Consider the following 20491-nt stretch of genomic DNA (forward strand, 5'->3'; position numbering starts at 1 on the left):
GTGAACTACATCAACAATAATCAAGGCTTTGGGAACTTCCATCCTCAACACCAAGGAGGGTATTAAGAGCAATACAATCAAGGATTTCAAACAAATCGCCACCCAAATCTTGCATATGGTAATCCCAACAACTTCTTGCAACCACCACCCAGATTTGCGGTGAGCAATGGTATTATCAAGAAAGAGAAGAAGGTCAACCTTGAAGAGATCTTAATGAAGTTCATGACAGCCACACAAGCCCACATGATGAAAACTGATGAGAGGTTGGAGGTTCAAGCAACTCAATTCAAAATGCTTGAGATGAAAGTTGGGGCAAATTGCCGAATCCTTAAGCAACCAACATCAACAAGGGCAATTTCCGAGTAACACCATTGTGAATCCAAAAGAGAATTGCAAAGTATTAGTATACTAGGTGAGATGACCGTTGAAGAGTCCAAGATATGCTTGGGAGATAAGGACAAGGTTGAAATAGAGAAGAGCAATGATGGAGGCATTTCTTCAAAAATGCAAAGCGATAAGGAGAAGAAGAAGAAGCAAGTGTACAAAGCTCCACCTCCTTATTGCCCACCAATTCCATTTCTTCAAAGGCTTCCCAATAAGAATGTAGAAAATGAGTTCTATAAGTTTCTTGAGATCTTCCGGAAGGTGAATATCAACATCCCCCTTGTTGAAGATTTGCAACAAATGCCCAAGTATGCAAAATTTCTCAAGGAGGTCCTATCCAAGAAAAGAAATTGGAAGAATTTGAAACGGTCAACCTCACCGAAAAATGTTGTGTCGTTCTTCAAAAGAAGCTACCTATCAAGATCAAGGATCCCGGGAGCTTTACTATCCTATGTGATGTTGGTAATGGTCGTTTTGGAAAGGCCTTGTGTGATTTGGGAGCAAGCATAAATTTGATGCCTCTCTCAATCTTCAACAAGCTTGAAATAGGAACTATCAAACCAACCACGATTGTTTTGCAAATGGTGGACGGTTCTGTTTCATATCCAAAAGAGATAGTGGAGGATGTCCTGGTGAGGGTTGACAAATTCATTTTTCCGGTGGATTTTGTGGTGTTGGATATGGTTGAGGACAAGGATGTACCTTTGATCCTTGGACGTCCATTCTTGGCGACGGGGAGAGCCTTAATTGATGTTGCAAAGGGTGAGCTTACATTAAGAGTCGATGAAGAGAGCGTCACTTTCTAAATCCACAAAGCTCCTGAGCACAAAAATAAAAAAAAGGCATGAGAGTGGAGGAATGCAAAATGATGCAAGCGATTGAACCTTGCATCATTATGAATGAAAAATTGAAGGAAGAAATGGGAGAGGAGAAAGCTCCAAGCTTGGAGTTGAAGCTTCTCCCCACACACTTGAAATATGCATTCCTTGGTGAGGAGGAAAGGCATCCAACGGGGCAAGATCGTGTACTCCAACTCGATGAGTTAGATGAGTATCACGCATTTGAGGATTCAAATCTCTACAAGAAGAGGACAAAGGATACTCATGATAAGATGATGCAAGAACGAGAGTTTGCACCCGGTGATGAAATCCTCCTCCTCAAGTCCCGTCCCTTTCTACCTCCGGAAAAGTCAAGATCAAAATGATCGCATCCTTTCAAATCAACAAGGTCTTCATCAATGGAGCAATTGAATTGAAAAAGAATGATGGAAGAACCTTTGTGGCCGAGAATGAGAGAATCAAGGCACATTCCCCCTTGAACCCAAAATCCGCACTACCCCTTAGCACTCTTGCCGAGCCATGACACCACCATGAAGACGTCGAGCTCACGACGTTAAACTAAGCGCTAGTTGGGAGGCACCCCAACAAGGTATCCTTTAATTTTTGCAAGTTCAATAAGCACATACATACATAGGTATTTATATATTAATCTATGTATATATTTTTATATGTGTGTGGTTTATTTTTTTTATATGTTAGTTTTTTTTTTGTGAGTCCGAGACAACTTCTCCTTCTCTTTTCCTCCAAACTCATTTTCACTTTGTGTGAAATAAGTTTGGGGGTGGGGGGGAGGGGAAAGATGGATTAGTTGTTTCGTCTATCTTTTGATTTACTTGTTTTTGTGTGTTTTAGTTTTATTGTCTTGTTTTTGTTATTGTTGAATAATGAGAAGTTTGAGAGTAGTTTCATGTTTTTATTTTTCTTGGGATGATTGTAGCAAACGTTGTGATATGAATTGATTGGTTTTTGGGCTTATGATATGAATGTGTTTTTAAAAAGAAAAAAAATTGTTGTGTTCACTTGTTGATTTTGCATGTAGAGTTTGAACTTGAGACAAATGAGCTTAACATTGTAACTCCAGGAACTTGAAAATAAACATGAGCTTGTGAGAATTGAGCCATTGATTGTCATATAATTACAATCTCATTTTGTTCTTGAGTGTAAATCAATTGAACATGTGTGTTAATCTCTAGAACTTGCCATGAGTCATCTCTTGAAAATAAAAGTAAATGTGTTGTTAATATTGACGTGATTTAAGGCCATCCTTGTTAGCCACATGACTTAAATTGCATCCAAATCTTATATTATCCTAGTCACCCACTTTTGTGCCTTGTAATTTTCTTTGATTTAACTAATGATAAATGGGTAGAACTTGGATTGATGTTGTTACTTTGATGAATAAGTGAGGAATGATTGAAATTGCTTGTCAAGCTTTGATTGAGTGAAAATCACTAGTCCCCTACGAGCTCAAAAAGAAAAAAGAAAGAAAAAAAAGAAAGGAGCACCATTTGCCCATATCAAATGCCGTGCGAAATTCAGTCGCGTTCAAGGGCAAAGCAGTCAGCCTGACCGTGGGCGAAATTTGGGCAGAGAAGCGAACCAAACTTCGGGCAGAAGTTTAGCGTACATGAGCACAGCGGCGCATTCCGTCAGTATAAGGAAAGAAGAAGGCAGAGATCATCTTGCCTTATTTACAAAAATCTGATGTGATTGCTTACCATATGAACTAGGGTTGTATCATCTATACATGGAAACAAATCTCAGAAACCCTAGCTGAGCCCAAAAACCCTAATTCAGCCCAGCTATATGGGCCAAGCCCATGAGCCCTTTTTGACTGCTATATATATATATATATGTTTTGCCCGTAGACTTCAGGGAGACTTTGGACACTCTCTTCACTCTAAAGCTCCAGATCTGAATTTGGACGCCAATCTTCTTTAGCTTAGCTTTATGTATTAGTTGCAGTTTATTTTATGAGTACTTTGGGTGGAAGAAACAAGCCCTTTTGATTTTGGTATGTTTTTCTTTGCTCTACCCACAGTTGGCGTTAAGCAGAGGCTGCTTTTTATTTAAACATTTAATTACTTTATCAAGTATGTTATTTTCTTTCATTGTATTTGCCTTTATTTATTTTATTATGTCTAGGTAAACTTTCATACCTGGTTTGGGTGAAGATTGAGTTAAGTATGTGCATGTAAACTTGTGAGGTCTAACCTGGGCACAGTCACTGTGTGCTTGTGTTGCCAAAGCACTAGGTCATAATCTAAATATAATCTGGGCAAACCTAAAGTGTTAATCGGCCGGTAACATTTTGGGCACGATTAGATTACAAGTAATAATCGGATCAAAGTGTTGAGTGTCTCTCACTCCGAATAGTACGACTTGTGTGGGCGAGTGGTGTATGCACTTTGGGCATACAGTATAGCTAATTGGGTCTATTTATCTTAATGTTGTCTGGGCAAAGCGTCTATTAGTGTCTTCGTAGATGGTTGGTCGGATTAGATAGTGTGCATAGAGTGTCTTTTGCATTACTTTACAAGTAAATGATAGATTGGGCTGGGTGAGGGTGTGTTCGTGACACCGTGACAATCTGGGGCACATCTCATTGATCAACGACCTATAACCAATGACACACAAGCACAGTAAATAACTTTGCACCAATGAACAAGGACTTTGCCCATACTTAACGAAATCGTGCCCAAATCAGGTTGTCTTTACTACTAATATTTTTCTTATTTTATTTCAGTTTTACATATTACCCAAAGTAGAATTACATTCCATCTTTGGCCAGAGTACTGGCGAGTGATACCTTTGCCTAGAGAGGGAACCCTTCTATAATTATGACTTTGTAACATCGAGCATCAAGATACACCGACTCTCTATGGGATCGACCTTATACTTGCCATTAGCGGAACCTAATAGCAGGCATAGGACAATTACAAATTCATTTACCCGAAGTCTTAACGACGGGCTTCAGCACCAACCAATCAAAAAAACCACAATTCTTCGTCTAAAACAAGAAAAAATAGGGAGTTCAAGTCAACAACTTCAACATAAACATAAGTAATGAAAGTCACGAATATACATTCCAATTTCGACATCCATAAAACCTCCTACCGGGGTTTTCGTCTGTCCATGATGTCATTATTGACGCCCTCAACCTTTTACCTTCAAATTCGCACTTACAAAACCTTGGGTAATCGGAGCCCTCAAACTGACATCGACCGCGCCACGAACTCGACCCACACCCACTGGAAACAGAATTGAAACTCATGTCTCTCCTGGAAATGTAAGAACACAGAGAAACCCTATAATAATTTCACACAACTACACAAAATACTCTGGAATTTGACATCCTTCGTCGCGATTTAGGATTCTAAGGTTTCGAAATATCCCCAAATTAAAAGGGGGATTTTAGGTAGTTATTTGTGGGGCCCAATGATTAAAAAAACAAAAATACGAACAACGTTAAGTCGTCGTTAAGGCAGAGGGCCTGATTGTAAGAAATTAAGTAGTTTGGGGGTTTAGTTGGACCAACTTCAACTATAGGGATCTATACGTGATACGAGCCTCTATGTTAGGGGCTTATTTTATACTTAACCCTTCTTTGAATTCGCTTGCCTCGATTTGAGCCAACCCGGTCAAACTGAACTTAGGGGCAAAAAGAAGGGAAGATAGTGTAGTGAAACCTATGGGTAGGACTGGAGCAAGAATTGTAAAAATGGGAAATCTAATCCCAAATATAAATAAGCTCAAAAAAAGAAAGAATACAGGACAAGAAGAAAATAAGAAAAAATGTTGATGTCCTCCTAGGAAGTATGTGCTTAGGCTCGCAAGAAAAGACAATGGATCATAAAGATCTGGGAAATCTTATGCCCACAATGAAGTTCAAAATGACCTTAGCCTCGTACCAAATTTTCCTACCTTACGCCTTAAGTCATATTACAACCCATAAAAGACCTAATGAGATGCATCTGGAATTTTGGCTAAAGGGGGAGACAATAGAAAATAGACAAAGCTTATGGCCAAACCTAGCAAGATGTCCTCAGCGTAAACACGTCCCTAAACACTTGAGAGAATGAGCGATGGGAGGAACATCCTTGCGCCTTCTTGACTCGACTGATGGCATCAATTTTAAGATTGCGGCGCATTTTTACTTGGTTTCTTTTCTTGCAATTTTGTTTTGCGATTTTGGCTATGCGAACCTTTTGAGTCTTGTGTGTCTGTTGGGCATAATTGCATGTGCACGTTTGAGGACAATCGTGTCTGTCTGAAGATTTGGGTGCATCTCCACATGTTCTGGATCCAGCTGCCACACCATGGGCTTGGCCTTCTGTAGCCCTAATCGCCTTTATTAATACTCAAAAGGTTTCACGCCTGGAGGGTAATCCATTTAGAGACCAATTGTTGCGGCTTAATTTTATTTTCGTGGAGAAGCAAGCTTTCCCCGGGTTGTGGGCGTAAATACTTTGTTTTTAGCTTATGTTTTGTGCGGCACTTTTGGTCATAAGTACTTATTTACTTTAAGTAATTTCAATTCAGTTTTCCTTTATGTTTTCTCTTATGTCTTTTGCCTTGTTTATTTCATTTATGTCTAGCTAAGTTTATATTCTGATTTGGGCAAGATAAACTAACATGAACACTTAAAACTCGAGAGGTCTAAATGGTCATAATAACTGCATGAGTATGTTCTCGATACACTAGGTTTGATTCAAAAGGTTTGGGCAACTTAATTAATTAACTGATCACTAATCGATTAAGGCGTCTTGACCACAAGTAACCTTTGGGCACAAGGCGAAATGAATTTTGACCTCCGAAGAGCACAATTGATGTTGGAGTCATGACTAGTGGATTAATTCCACGTAAGGGTTAAATTGAGTTTAAATCTGAATGCATTTTGGGCATAACTCTTTCAAGAAATTTTTAAACGAGTTGATGATTGTCAAGAAATCTAAATACCTGAACTGCTAATGGCACTTAAACAGTAGAAATAAAGCTAGTAGTAAGGGTGGTTTGAAGAGAAAACCCCCAATTGAAAAGCAGAAAAAAAAAATCGAATAAAAAAGGAGCCTCAATTCAAGAGCAAACCCTCTTTCTCGATTGTTTAAGGGTGGTGGTTTGCTGCTGCTTTTCACAATGTGTATGAGAGAGAGATGTGTCTAGAGCACGGCGGTGACTCTTCTGCTTCTGTTCAGTCGAGGACAGGTCCAAGCGGAGGCGGCGTCACGTTGGCAATGGCGGCATCGTTGCCTAAAATCGAAGGATGTGGAGTCAATGAAAAATTTGGGGATTTAGGGTTTAGAGAGAGATAGGTGGGACGAAGGCGGTGGTTGTGGCTTTGCCTATGGCAGCAAAGAGAGAAGGCGGCAACGGCGTGAAGGCGGTGGTTGTGGCTTCGCTGAGGTAAAAATGGGTGGCGCCATGTGCGTGCTTGTATGTGATTGTGTGTGTTGGTTTTATGAATAAAGATGAATCCGTAATTTCTAGGGTAAATATCGCTCGATGGTTAGTCTAAAATAAAAAATACAAATCTACCCTCAAATCATTTTAAAATTGCACGAAATGAATATTCAACATTTAAAAAGGAAAAAAAGAAAAAGCAATCTACTAATCATAACCGTCCGACCTCATTATATTGGTGGTATAGATTTGTTCTTTAATCTCCATACTTAAGAGTTTCTTAATTGAACCTAACTCTCTCTCTCTCTCTCTCTCTCTCTCTCTATATATATATATATATATATATATATATAGGGTGTGGTTCTAGAGAGAACTACATTATTTGTGAGAACGTGAGAACCATCAAATCTAATGCATTCACTGTAAAAATTAATGCATTCGCTGTTAAAATTAATGCACTCAAAAAAATAAAAAAATTGCTCCCTTCAGGATTCGAACCCAGGATCTGCATTCATCCAACAAGATGATACATCCACCGTAGATCTTGATAATCGAATGGCTGAAAATGGTTCTCCGTTCTTTTATTTATTTATTGTTCTTTCTTGAACCTCTCCCTATATATATATATATATATATATATATAACGATTAGCTTATGATGATTTTGACGGAACTATCAACTAGTTCGACATTGTATTTAAAGATCCTTATCCAATCAAATAATAATTAGGGATGTCAAAAAAGCCCGAAATCGACGGGTCGACCCGAATAGACCGATAAAAAAGGTGGATTAGGGCTGAAAATTTTTAGCCCAAAAAAAAATTAGCCCGAATGGCCCGAACCGAAAATAGCCCGAGCCCAATAGGGTTGGCCCGAAAATCGAGTGGGTTGGCCCGATTAACCGAACATATTCTTAATAATTGATTTTTAAACTTTAATACTTTACTTTTTAATTCGATAATAACATTTTGAAGCTTGTAGAATATGTTTTGATTTTTTCCAACGGTTAATAACAAACATCTATGATATAAAAGTCAAAGAAAGATAGTCATTTATGTTAAATCTATACACAATTTTTATCAGAAACGAAATTAATGTTAGATATATTATGTAAACTTATGTTAAAATAACACTATTTTTTGTATCTAAAATAAAGTAAAATGTCTTGATTTAAAAAATACGACATATTTTTATTACAAGAATATGATTATCTACACAAAAATTAAACATATAAAAAAAATCGTAAAACTTGTGGGCCCGAACGGGCTAGCCCGAAACCGAGTGGGTTAGGGTTAGGGTTGAAAAATTTTAACCCGAAAAATAAAAAAATCGACTAGCCCGAACCAAAAATAACCCGAAATCGAATGGGCTGACCCGAAACCGAGTGGGCTGGCCCGATTGACATCCCTAATAATAATAATAATAGACATCCTTATTTTATACTCCCTCTGTTTCAGTTCAATAGGCCACATTATTTTATTTGGACGTCACATTTTAATATATAGGTCACTTTTTAAAATGGAAAATCAATACATAAAAATATTTCTTCATGTGGCCCACACATAATTATCTATCTTCTCATTTAAAAATGAATATCTTCATTTTTTTCTCTTATTTTTTTGACAAATATATCTTCAAAAAAAATATTTTTTTATCTCCTACTTTATTATAAACTATTCATTTTCACTCCAATGAGAAATAATATTATCACATAAAAAATAGAAGAATAAAATTATTTCTCGTTGAAATGAAAATAAAATAAAAAAAATAAAAAATAAGAAATTTAAAAAGAAAAAAATATTATTTTTATTCCCACAATAAATTTACGACTTGAACGAAGAAGACATCTTAATCTTTATATACAAGAAATTTTAACTTAGAATTCAACTGGAGTCATTTATTTCTAGGACTACCATAAAATTTGTGTATTTCACATTGACTGGTTCTATTATAGGTCAGTTTGTGTGTGTGTATGTCAGAGTTAATGTGAGAAAGACTATATTTAGTTGGGAGCAACAACCCAAATTACGGAATATTAAAATCCAAACAAGTCATAAATCTCGTTCTCTCTCTGCAACAACCATGTATTAAAGTCCAAACAAGTAAAAATAATATGTCTCTCTCTACATACTTTGTCTTCTGCCTCTCACCAAAAGATTCGATCAAGAATTCTCTCATTATTCCTCCGTACTAAAAAAATTGGGAATGGATGAAATGTTATTCTTTGTGATTTGAATTGTTTATTTTTTTGGGAAAATATTATAAAATTAATAGTTTTTTAGATATAATTACAAATTTAAATGTAGACAAATTAGAACATCATTTGTAATGGATGAAATGTTATTCTTTGTGATTTGAATTGTTTGTTTTTTTGGGAAAATATTTTAAAATTAATATTTTTTAGATATAATTACAAATTTAAACATAGACAAAGTAGAACATCATTTGTACCTTATATATTATGTCTCACTTGACTTGCTCAGTTTTTTTTTTTTTTTTTGAATTAATTTGGGTTTTTTGGATAATCAATTTTTATCATATTAAATATGATATCATACATTTTATACTATAATCTAATTTTCTAAATAATTGTATCAAAAAGAATTAATAAATGAGGTGAGACCAAAACAATATTAAGCATCCCCTATATTTATGTGGTAAGAGCTGCGTCTAACTGTCACATGACACAACAATAACAAAATTAAACATTACCACATTTGATTATAATTACAAATCTGAAACAACTCTTAAATGTAGGCTACTAGTAGACACTAGACAGTTTGTGAGTTGTGAACTGTGATAATCTGACAGATGGTTTCCTTACCCAAATTCAGGTTTTCCAATTTTTCCATTTTTTTCCCTTGGAAATTCTTGATCAAATTACCGAGCTTCTATTAATATTATGGAGCTAATGTAAGAATATATATATATATAGGGGCTGCTCCAATGAGACCCCCTAATTTTAGTGAGATCTGGGCATGATCTGTTGCGTTTATTTTATCAATCATATGGCTGATATTGTATCTGGAGGGTGATTTTTTTTTGGCAGGGTTCGAATCCTGGAGGGAGCATAATATTTTAAATTTTGTTATTCATCAGTATATACTGCATTGTTCATCAGTATATACAGCCCTGTTCATCAGTATATATGTCATATTCATTACGAATTTTTTAAATTTTATTTTTCATCAGTATATACATCTTGTTCATTAGATATACGTTTTGTTCATTAGTATTATATTTCTTATTCATTGTACTCATGTTGCACGAAAAATAGGGAGTCTCACGCCCCTATATATATATATATATAGGGAGATGTTCAAATAAGAACCACTAAATAAAATTAGAACGGAGAACCATTTTAAGCCATTCGATCATCAAGATCTACGGTGGATGCATCATCTTGGTGGATGAATGCAGATCCTGGGTTCGAATCCTGAAGGGAGCAAAATTTTTATTATTTTCGGATGCATTAAATTTAATAGCGAATGCATTAATTTATATAGCAGATGCATTGATTTTAATGGTTCTTATGTTCTCACGATAAGTGTGGTTCTCATTATAACTATATATATATATATATATATGAGTAATTATTGTTCCAAGTAAATAGAAATAAAAAAAAACATTTGAGTTACGAGTTCACTTCTCTATCAATTAAGCCACAAAATTTCAATTTATTCCATAAAACTAATTGGCAAAAATCACTGAAACATCACATTCGATTCTTACTAAATTATTCGCATGAACTTACTCCATCCGTCCACGATATATTGTCTTAAGGGAGAAAGACACGGATTTAAAAAAAAAATTGTATTATTTATTTAGTTAGGGTGCGTTCTCTTTGGTTGTAAATTTATCATGAGAAAAGAAAGGATAAACAAAATTTCACCTTTTAAATCCTTCTCTTTTTTTCCCACATTTCCTACTTGGCCCTTATTCATTCCTCATTTATACTACAAAGGAGGGATAATATTATCACCCCATTTTTTGGGGTGATAATATTATTCCTCCTTTGTAGTGTAAATGAAGAATGAGTAAGAGTTAAGTAGGATATGTGAGAAAAGAAAGGAAGAATTTAAAGGGTAAAATTTTATTTATCTTTCATTTTCTCATGATAAATTTACAACCAAAGAGAACGCACCCTTAGTGAAAAAAGGATCCACAAATGAAGGAAAAGAAAAAAGTTAAGTTAGTAAGTAGAGAATGAAGTCCACATATTAGTGAGTGGAAATGGAGAGAGGAACCATAAATTTATTAAAAATATATTAGGATAATTTTTTATGAACAGACGAAAAATGACAAATTAGAACAACGTTTCCTGGAGGGAGTATTTTATTATAACCGTCCACTATACATATATCTTATAGGAATTATATAGTAGATGATGGAGGGAAATTGAAGTTGCATCGGAGTGAGCGTAACTCAGAGCGACGACTTTTGGGTTTTCACATCACATAAATTTCAAGCTTTTTCTGTTTGCATCAGTACCACTTGTTTTCCTTTTATGTTTTGTTTTCTCGAACAAGCAAGAAATCCAAAGTCAAAAAAAGGGCAAGTCAATGGCCGAAAACGAATCGCCGCCGCCGGCGTCGACGACGGCCCCGATGACTCTGCTGTCGGGCTTCTTCCCCGAGAATGACCCCGACATCTACTGCCGTTCGTTTTCCCAGCTTCTCATGCCCAGCTTCGGCCAGCCGGCTGAGTTTATGTTCCAGCAGAATAGGCCGGCGGGGTTGGTGGTGTCGCCGCCGCTGGCAATGCTCACGGTTCCGCCCGGTTTGAGCCCCGCTAGCTTGCTCGATTCGCCGCAGGTAACTCTTACTGTATTTGTATTTTACAGTGTTTCTTCATGTTTTGATGGTCTAAGGATAAATAAATTGGAAAATAATGTTAGTAAATGTTTATTGGAACTCTCGAGTCATGGTTATGATTGGTGATCGAGGAAAAAGGTTTTAGTTGGCTTAAATTTAGGAAGCATAACCAATATTGCCTTCTCTTGAGACGACTATATATATATATAGATATTGGTTTCACTTTCAAGTTTGAACTTTCATATCTGCATGCTATATATATGTATGCAGAATTGTCTTACAAAGGAAATTACTAAATGTTTCCTTTTATTGTTGCCATCGGAAGGAAAAAAGGACTCTTCTGCATAATGTTAAGTTAATTATGTGGCATGGTGTATTGGTACTTAATTCGTGTTCCAATTATTATAGAGTTGATTAACTACTCTAGTACATACTCCTATCATATAGCAAAAAGGTTTTTACGTACTAACCTTTTTTTGGTGTAAATATGCATATTCTTAATGATTTACACTGTTACATCATACAAGGGTATTTTGGTTATAATGACTATCATTATATGTAACACAAACTCTGAATCAAGATTGCAACTTTTTTTTATGACAGCCATCCTATAAACTCTCTTGTTGTCCTAATAACTATAGGTCCTTGTGGATAAATTAATGTTGTTGTTGGATGAAAACATTCTTTATGTGAATAGGGCATGGTAGGAGCAGGCGAGCAACATGACTTCCACTCGTCATCAACAACCTTTTCCTTGCAACGAAACGTGCCTCCTCGTGTGCCCGAGATTTCACAAATGAAATCCCAGTTGGTAGTTGATAAGCCTGCAGATGATGGGTACAACTGGCGCAAGTATGGGCAGAAACAGGTGAAGGGCAGTGAGTTTCCTCGAAGCTACTACAAATGCACGCGCTCGGATTGCCCGGTCAAGAAGAAAGTAGAGCGTTCTCTCGATGGTCAGATAACCGAGATCATCTACAAAGGCCAGCACAACCACCCCCGCCCTGCTAGGCGTGCTACAGATTGCTCCACAGACCAGGACTCCGTGTCCGCCTCAACTGACAGCGAGGCAGATGGCGATGAACACGAATCCAAGAGAAGGTATAGGGCCTAGTGCTTTCAATGAGTTGTTGAAACTCTGCTTATTCTTATATCTGTGTTTTTCAGACGTGTTGGGGAAACCTCGGAGCAAGCCTTGTCTCGTCGTACAGTGACGGAGCCTAGGATCATTGTTCAGACAACAAGTGAAGTTGATCTCTTGGATGATGGTTACAGATGGCGAAAATATGGGCAGAAAGTTGTTAAGGGGAATCCTCACCCGAGGTAAAAAAAACATCTCTCTCTTCTGTCTCTCTCTGCCTCTCATGTTTGTATTTGCAGAAGCTACTACAAGTGCACGAGCCAAGGTTGCAATGTGCGAAAGCATGTGGAGAGGGCAGCCACCGATGCAAAAGCTGTGATAACGACGTACGAGGGGAAGCACAACCACGACATCCCTGCTGCTAAGACGAGCAGCCATAGCAGTGCTGCTGCCTCACAGCTGAGACCAGTGAATGAACTTGCTGAGAGGTACGGGGGCGACGACCAGCGGCTTCCTCACATGAAGGAAGAACAGGATAGCATAGCTTCCTCTCAAAATAACTGGAAAATATATAACAGCTAAAAGAAGAAGAAGATCATGATTGATTGATTAATTGATTCTGTTGTTTGCTTAAGCTTTGATTTGACAGAGAGATGCACAAACATAGAATCTAGGATACACACATTACTTTCAGATTAGTTACAGAAATTGAGTTGTTGTTTGTATATTCTTTGTGAAACCACCAGCATTTGAAAAAAATAAAAATAAAGAAGATTTGTTACTTTACTTCTCCAATGTGGGAAAGATAAGTTGAGTTTTGTTTTCGGTCTCGTTGTAACAGGCCTCAAGCCCCTCCGTCGTTCTGGTGTGAACAGAAACTGGAAGCAAGAGAAAAAAAAATCTGAGCTACTTGAAGCTCTACTGATATCAGCATCTCATATTGATTCTATTTTCTCTTCTGCACCCATCAGATTGAACCACCCCATCAAAAGGCATCAGTTTTGCAAATCATTCTTGAGGTTCAAATCTTCATTCTTGGAAGCACCAAATCTATCCCAACTCACAGCTCATCGTCTCGGGTTACAAGAGTAGGCATCTCTCCAATGTTAACAAAATCGATCCTGTTAAGACGAACGCAGCAAAGAACTCTCTCAGGGAGCTCCTCAGGTGTCTGTGCCTGCATTCAGTTCATCACACAGTCACAACTGTCCTAACGGACCTAACCCCACAAAACCTTAAAACAACATCATGTCTTTTTCCTACTGATTTTTAACAATATAAAAAAGGGAAATGTAGTGAAATGGACAACCTGAATTGTCAGTCCCAGATCAAGAACCCCATGCTCCAACCTATCACGAAATGCCTGAAGCCCTTTCCTCGATAGATAGCTGAAACGATGCACATCTAGGTCGATTTCAAGGTAATTCGGCCCCTACAAACACACAGCAACTGCTTAGGAAAATCACACTGCAAGAATCATCATTTCATGGAGAGGAACACACCTTGTAGAAAGCATGCTGCGGCCGCGAAAGCACGGGCTTGTCCTTATACGCTTGCAGAAGCTTCCTCTCTGCAGAGCTCAAACCAAGGGCTTCCGGATTCACAGGATTAACCATGATCTTTAGCCTCTCTCTGTAAGGAACCACGGTTTCCTTTGCAAAACTCTTCACTGTTTCCATCTCATTCATGATGAAGCTCTGCAAGAAGATCATCAAGAAAATGATGAAATAGGAACACAAAAAGGAATAGGTATAACATCTTTATACAGATAGTAGACAGGTTTGAGCACCTTTAATGTGTCAAGAAATTTCGGAGGGGTGTCGGAGGCGAAATTCTCGGACACTTTGAAATAAACAACAAGGCTCATCCCTTCCCCATCAGTATCTCCAAGAAACATTGAGGCAGGATAAGTAGGAAGCTGCAATAATAAAACATCAAGATTTTTGGCTTCTTGCATTTGAGATCAAGGATCATAGTAGTGTTTTTCGACTGCTAGCAACGGAAGAAAAAAAATGAAATGTAGTACCTGTATGTTTACAATTAGTAGTGAAGGCACTTCATGGTATGAATTAGTATTAGGGAGTTCAATGTGCTCTGCTATATGATATATTTTCCGAGGGCAGGCGAATAAGTCGACACCAATAGGTATATAAGGACTGTAGTCAGCAGCAGGGTACTTCTTTTTATCTCTGCATCAGAAAAAATAACATTGAAAAAACAGTACAAATAAGTAGAGATGATTATGCTTGTAATAACCAGGAAGCATGCCTGAAAAAGTTTTCTCCCCGCAGCTTGAATGCAGAAGGCGAGACGCGACACCAACTGCCGCGAGATGGCTTCTCTCCCATTGACTTAGGTATGAGGAGCCCTGCTCTTGGGTTGTATAAATATTTTTCTGATGAACCTTTGGAAATCACTTGTATCATTAGCATTTGCTCGAGTATACGAATCTAGATAAGGCATAGATTAGAACTTTACTACTCACAGAAACCAGCCGGAGCATCTCCATCATCAGATTTCCTTCTTACAGCAACCATGGCAACTGCTGATTTCTTTCTTGTTCTAGTTATCGACCCTCCTTGGTGATACGGGGGCTGTTTTATGTCAGCAACATCCATTGATGGAACAAACTGAGCCGAGTTCGTTTCTTCTGAATGGTGTAAGCCTACTTTACTGGTGGCAAATGCATCATCATCAGCTTTTGCTGAGTTAGAAAAGTCGGTATTTTGTTTACCAAATTCCACAGCTTGTTCGTTACAGCCATTGATGCTGCTCTCAGTATGACTGTCTGAGGACGAGAAACTGTCTGAAGCAAAGCAACGAGCAAACAGAGTGAATCACTCAGTTGCTGGTTGGTTGAATAGAAGTAGAATGAATCAAGAATTTACCTCCAACTACGCTGACAAAATCTTCATCTGTATCAGAATCAAGAATGCTTAGAGTATCAAACCATACTTCATCTCGCGATATTCCTGCTAAAAAACAAAGGAAGAGATCAATCTCTACGCTCAAATTCAGACAACATCTATCTTGAACTGCTATAAATGGAAATATATGCAACGGAACCTACTGTCTGCAACAGCTTGATTGTGTCTCAGTTCCACCTCAGGAAACTGGAATTCGGGGCTCTGCACCTCGTACCTTCTGCAGACTGCTGTCCGACCATCTGTAATGTCGACCATAACATATTCATGGAAACAGAATTCATCTGCATCGACACCGTCATCGGGGGGTTGGTCTATAGGCGCTATGACACTTGAGCGAGCTGTCTTTCTGCGGATTTTACATGACCTATAGATGTGTTTCGCCTTTGATTTCAGCTTCCTGTTAGGCTTAGAAACACAGCTACCCATAGGCACGGCTAGAGCTCGTTAACGGCCTTCCTCTTATCAAATGGAATGAATGCAGCAAACATGCTACACAGGAATTATTAAACAAGAAAATTAGTGTTTGATAAATGCTCGATGATGAAGATCTTGAGTTTTTCTAGTTCAACAGTCCAAGGTTATATTTCAATGGTGGGAAACGATGTATCAGATGCATAATATAGCTGTCGACCAATAAAAGTATTAGCATTTTTAATCAATATTAGAAGATGAAGTCAAACACTCAGCTTCTTCATAATTATTCAGCAAGAAATCAAGAATAATTTCATCAAATTATCAATATATGTGCCAATATGATCATCAAAGCCCAGACCCTTTTGCGAGCATCAAATATAAAGGCTAAATTCAAGCTGAGAATTCAAGATATCGATTTCAAATGAAACAAAAATTACACATATAGCATGATCGATAAGAAGATGAAGCAACTCTGAAAAAATAAAAATTATACACACTTGATATTGAACTGTGCTAACCTGTAGAAGGCCTAATCAGTCTTCAGTCTTGACATACTTCGATCAACATGGAAAATTCAGAGCTAATTAAAATCTTGAATTCTGATATGGGAAAAAATTGGAAGACTTATATCAGAAATATATAAGGTCATTGAAGAGGCACACAGCCTAATTTTGACCAGAAACCAATGGAAAAACAGCTAGTCACCAAATCAAAGGAAACGTGGAGCTAAAAAAAATCATTTTTCTCCAAAAAGTAAAAAAATTCAACTTTTGTATGAATATTTTGGTTCTTTCCCACCTTAACAGAAATATGATTGTAGGAGAAACCCCAACTCCATAAAAAGTTTATTTATAAACTTAAACAAACAAAAGGGTTGTTGTCAATTTTTTTCAAGAACTCCCTAACAAACTACAAAAATTTCAAGTCATGAAAATGACTTCAAATGATTAGAGTGCTGTAAAGAACTAACAATGTTAAAATATTCGGTATTTTAATACAACTGTTGAATGCATCAGTATTGAATTTAATCCAAATAAACAAATGTTTACCAGAAAAACAAAGACACTCACACGCACACACAAAAAAAATCGCTTAAAACCAGCCACCTAAAACACTAAAATCCACCAAACTATATTCCATTTTTTATTTATTCAATCAAAACATATATTAATATATATGCATTTATTATGCTATGCTTATAAAAAGGTAAGAAAAATAACTGCATCGTCAAGCTGCCGTAGATGGATCACGCAATTCGGGAAATTGAGTCGAAATGTATGGGAATTTTAGGAAATATTGACCCTAATTATAATTCTTCAGCTAAATCAACGATAAATTTTAGACAAAGAAGCATAAGCTACTAAATATGAATGATCATTAATGTTGTAACTGAGTTTTGATCTGGAGTTGAATTGCTGAATAGTCAAGGTTATCGTGTTTTTATTCCAATCAAATAATAATAGATATCAAATAGTAAGGGCCGAACACGATCACCGTAATAACATCAATTTTTCGGATTAAACAAAATGAACTATTGTGACTTATAATTGTACACGTTGCATGTAATCCAGATATAGAGATTTCTTATAACAATTTCTCACTAAACTTCTATCAATAGAAGAGGTCCCCATTAGTTAAATTGTACCGATATGAGTTTGGATTTGAATTTTAATGTTTCACAATAGGACAATTAATCTCACAAATTTTTTTGCTATAAAATATTGGATCCATTCATCTAACTAGTGCGTAACCCGTTGAAATTTGACGGAAAATTATTTTAAATTATATGATATTATTTTTGTATAAATAATTATTTATATAAATTATTTTTAAATTTATTTAATTTGAGTTAATGTAGTTAAAATTATATTAATCTAAATCATATTCCTCAATTAAATGTTAACCTTTTGTTAGAATAATAAATATTCTTTCTATATAAATTTTTATTTAATAATGTGTTGGAAAAGGTTGATATTGAAGATTTTATTTCATCTGGGCATAATCTCATCAGAATCCGGTAGGATCATATCATCAACTAAAGTCCGAAAGACGACATATAATGTTTGAACACCTAACTTTTGATCATCATCTCGTTTAGACCTTAAAATACAAAAAATAAACTTTTGTGTTTTAATTTTTTTAACATCACTATCTGGAGCTTTAAAAATCAAGGTTGACTTATGAGATTGTATGATTTGGAGCTTCTAACATCATAACTAACTTGTAAACATCATTTTGTATGGAACTTGAAAAAATCTTGACAAACTTTTATGCATTATTAGCTTCAAATATTATAATTGGGTTCCAAGAATCATCTCGGTTGGAGTTTGAAAGAACAAATTTAACTTGTGAGTATCATTTTATTTGAACTTTGAATGACCACAACTAAATTACAAGAATTATATCGTGTGTAACTTTAAAGATCATTATCATCTTGAGCTTGTAAGATCATAACTAACTTCTAAATATCATCTTGTATGCAAATTGAAAAATCTTAACAAATTTTTGTGCATTATTTCATGTGCAGCGTGAAAAATTAACTTATTTGAAGTTTGAAAGGTCATAACTAAATTCTGAAAATCATCTCGTGTGTAGCTTAAGAAAGTTGATGCGATATTCAAATTGTATTAATTTATTTAGTAATTTAATTGATAAACTTTCATAAAAAATCTATGTTGAATCCAAATTTTATTTTTAAAAATTTATACAAAATATATTATTTTATAACCAAATTAAATTGAAGAAATAATTTACTTAATCACACCAGTTTATTTTATAAAATTAAATTAATTAGATTATTTGTTTAATTAAATAAATTTGGTCAAATTGAATTGACAAAGCAATTCAAATTGTATTAGTCTCAATCATTCCGCCAATTAAATGTAGATTTTTAATTTGGAGAGCAATAGCTTCTTCTTGTATAAGTTTTATTTTGGTGAAATCTTGTATATATATATATATATATATATATATATATATATATATATATATATATATATATATAACTCAATGTGAAATGAGGTGATTTATATGAATTCTTCACTCGATTGAGATTATTATAAATTTGATACATGATTAAAGATTTCTAATAGTATATTTTAACATCATATCCTCTATTGTTCTTTATCTAAATTCTTTATTTATGCACTACTAATTTTATTATTATTATTATTATTATTATTATTATTATTATTATTATTATTATTATTATTATTATTATTATTATTATTATTATTATTATTAGTATTAGTATTAGTATTAGTATTAGTATTAGTATTAGTATTATTATTTTAATGGACGAAACTGAAATAAATAAGATTTTGTTTTAAAGTAATCAGTTTATAGAATTTGTGTCTTTTTATGCAAACATGTAAATCAATGACCGAACGCGTTTATAATTTACATACACGTGCATGTCTCAATTCATGATGAAATTGAGGTTTAAGACCATCCGCATTGGGATTACATGATAGCCTACTTGATAGCTTACTTGATAAAAGGGGACCACATTGAGTAAGGAGGCCGCATTGGGATTACATGATAGCTTACTTGATTTTTTTAGTTTTGATTTTTCCATTTTTCATTTAAGTTTAATTGCATAAATTTAAATCACACAATTTACTTCAAATTTAAACTGCATTAATTTTGAAATCCTAAAAATTACATAAAACTTAATAAAATAAAAACAAATCCTAAAAATAACTACTCCTGCTCTAGAGGTCCGAAACGTGCCCAAACATGCTCAATCAAATCACGTTGGAGCGCGGCGTGCAACTTCCTATCTCGGAGAATAGTATCTCTTTGCACATATTCCTCCAAGGAAACTGGGGTTGCTCGACCACTCTCCATCGAGTCACTGCTGGACGCCCTGTGTCCTGCGTCGTCATCTCTCCAATTGGTAGCTCTTTCACCTTCGTGCTCCATAATCATGTTGTGGAGAATGATGCAACACAACATGATGTCCTTGAGGTGCTCCACGTACCAATTACGCGCCGGACTTCAAATGATTCCCCACCGAGCTTGAAGGACTCCAAAGGCACGTTCGACATCCTTCCGTGTTGATTCTTGCATCTTCTTGAACCTCGCCTCCTACGGATTGGTCGCCATTGGTAGACTCTTGACGAAGCAACGACACTCCGGATATATGCCGTCGCACAAGTAGTAGTTCATCTGGTAGTAGCGATGGTTCGCCTGAAAGAGCACGGGCGCCGCCGTTCCATCCAACACGTCAGTGAAGAGAGGCGACTGGTTGAGAACGTTGATGTCGTTGTTCGAACCAGTGACACCGAAGAAGGCATGCCAAATCCACAGATCGTGGGATGCAACGGCCTCCAAGATCAAAGTTGGCTCCCCTTGATCACTGCGTGTATATGCGCCGTGCCACGCCTTTAGGCAATTCTTCCACCCCCAATGCATACAATCAAGACTCCCGAGCATCCCGGGAAATCCGTTTCGCGCCTCGTGCATCCGAGTAAGGCGTGTGATGTCCTCCTGCGTTGGACGGCGCAGATAATGGCCTCCGAAAGCCCGGATGACCGTCTTGCAGAACTTCTTCAGGCATAGACGCCCGGTCGAGTCGGCGACTTTGAGATACTCGTCAAAAGTATCCGCACAGACGCCAGTGGCTAATTGG

At 36.3% G+C, this 20491-nt stretch overlaps 2 protein-coding genes across 7 annotated transcripts; one reads left to right on the top strand and one right to left on the bottom strand.

Annotated features, from left to right (window-relative positions):
* Positions 1–10996: 10996 nt before the first annotated feature.
* Positions 10997–13303, top strand: LOC130995868 (probable WRKY transcription factor 4). The gene is made up of 4 exons (XM_057921338.1): positions 10997–11436; positions 12134–12537; positions 12604–12759; positions 12817–13303. The coding sequence occupies exons 1-4, from the start codon at positions 11185–11187 to the stop codon at positions 13097–13099; spliced, it is 1095 nt and encodes a 364-aa protein (XP_057777321.1). The 5' UTR covers positions 10997–11184; the 3' UTR covers positions 13100–13303.
* On the bottom strand, positions 13172–16941 carry LOC130995864 (uncharacterized). 6 transcript variants are annotated; one of them, XM_057921324.1, is made up of 11 exons: positions 16564–16719; positions 16377–16457; positions 15588–15933; positions 15406–15492; positions 15003–15323; positions 14786–14921; positions 14544–14706; positions 14307–14435; positions 14020–14214; positions 13827–13949; positions 13172–13694 (listed from the first exon to the last, which is right to left on the bottom strand). In XM_057921324.1, the coding sequence occupies exons 3-11, from the start codon at positions 15868–15870 to the stop codon at positions 13578–13580; spliced, it is 1554 nt and encodes a 517-aa protein (XP_057777307.1). In that variant the 5' UTR covers positions 15871–15933; positions 16377–16457; positions 16564–16719; the 3' UTR covers positions 13172–13577. The 6 variants fall into 6 exon arrangements, with proteins under 6 accessions (XP_057777307.1, XP_057777310.1, XP_057777306.1 ...); XM_057921327.1 differs by having other exon boundaries at positions 15406–15489; positions 16657–16712; XM_057921323.1 differs by having other exon boundaries at positions 16657–16712.
* Between the last annotated feature and the right edge of the window lie 3550 nt (positions 16942–20491).

Source organism: Salvia miltiorrhiza, chromosome 7 (genome assembly GCF_028751815.1).
Source record: "Salvia miltiorrhiza cultivar Shanhuang (shh) chromosome 7, IMPLAD_Smil_shh, whole genome shotgun sequence".
Lineage (NCBI taxonomy): Eukaryota > Viridiplantae > Streptophyta > Magnoliopsida > Lamiales > Lamiaceae > Salvia > Salvia miltiorrhiza.

What these genes read in the sequence shown, in the direction of transcription:
- LOC130995868 (XM_057921338.1), top strand. Translation starts at nt 11,185, where the DNA reads ATGGCCGAAAACGAATCGCCGCCGCCGGCGTCGACGACGGCCCCGATG. An exon ending in GCTTGCTCGATTCGCCGCAG is followed by an intron (nt 11,437 to 12,133) that starts GTAACTCTTACT and finishes TTATGTGAATAG; the next exon opens with GGCATGGTAGGAGCAGGCGA. An exon ending in AAGGGGAATCCTCACCCGAG is followed by an intron (nt 12,760 to 12,816) that starts GTAAAAAAAACA and finishes TTGTATTTGCAG; the next exon opens with AAGCTACTACAAGTGCACGA.
- LOC130995864 (XM_057921322.1), bottom strand. Translation starts at nt 15,870, where the DNA reads ATGGGTAGCTGTGTTTCTAAGCCTAACAGGAAGCTGAAATCAAAGGCG. An exon ending in AGATGCTCCGGCTGGTTTCT is followed by an intron (nt 14,922 to 15,002) that starts GTGAGTAGTAAA and finishes TGATTTCCAAAG; the next exon opens with GTTCATCAGAAAAATATTTA. An exon ending in CGGGGAGAAAACTTTTTCAG is followed by an intron (nt 14,707 to 14,785) that starts GCATGCTTCCTG and finishes TTTCTGATGCAG; the next exon opens with AGATAAAAAGAAGTACCCTG.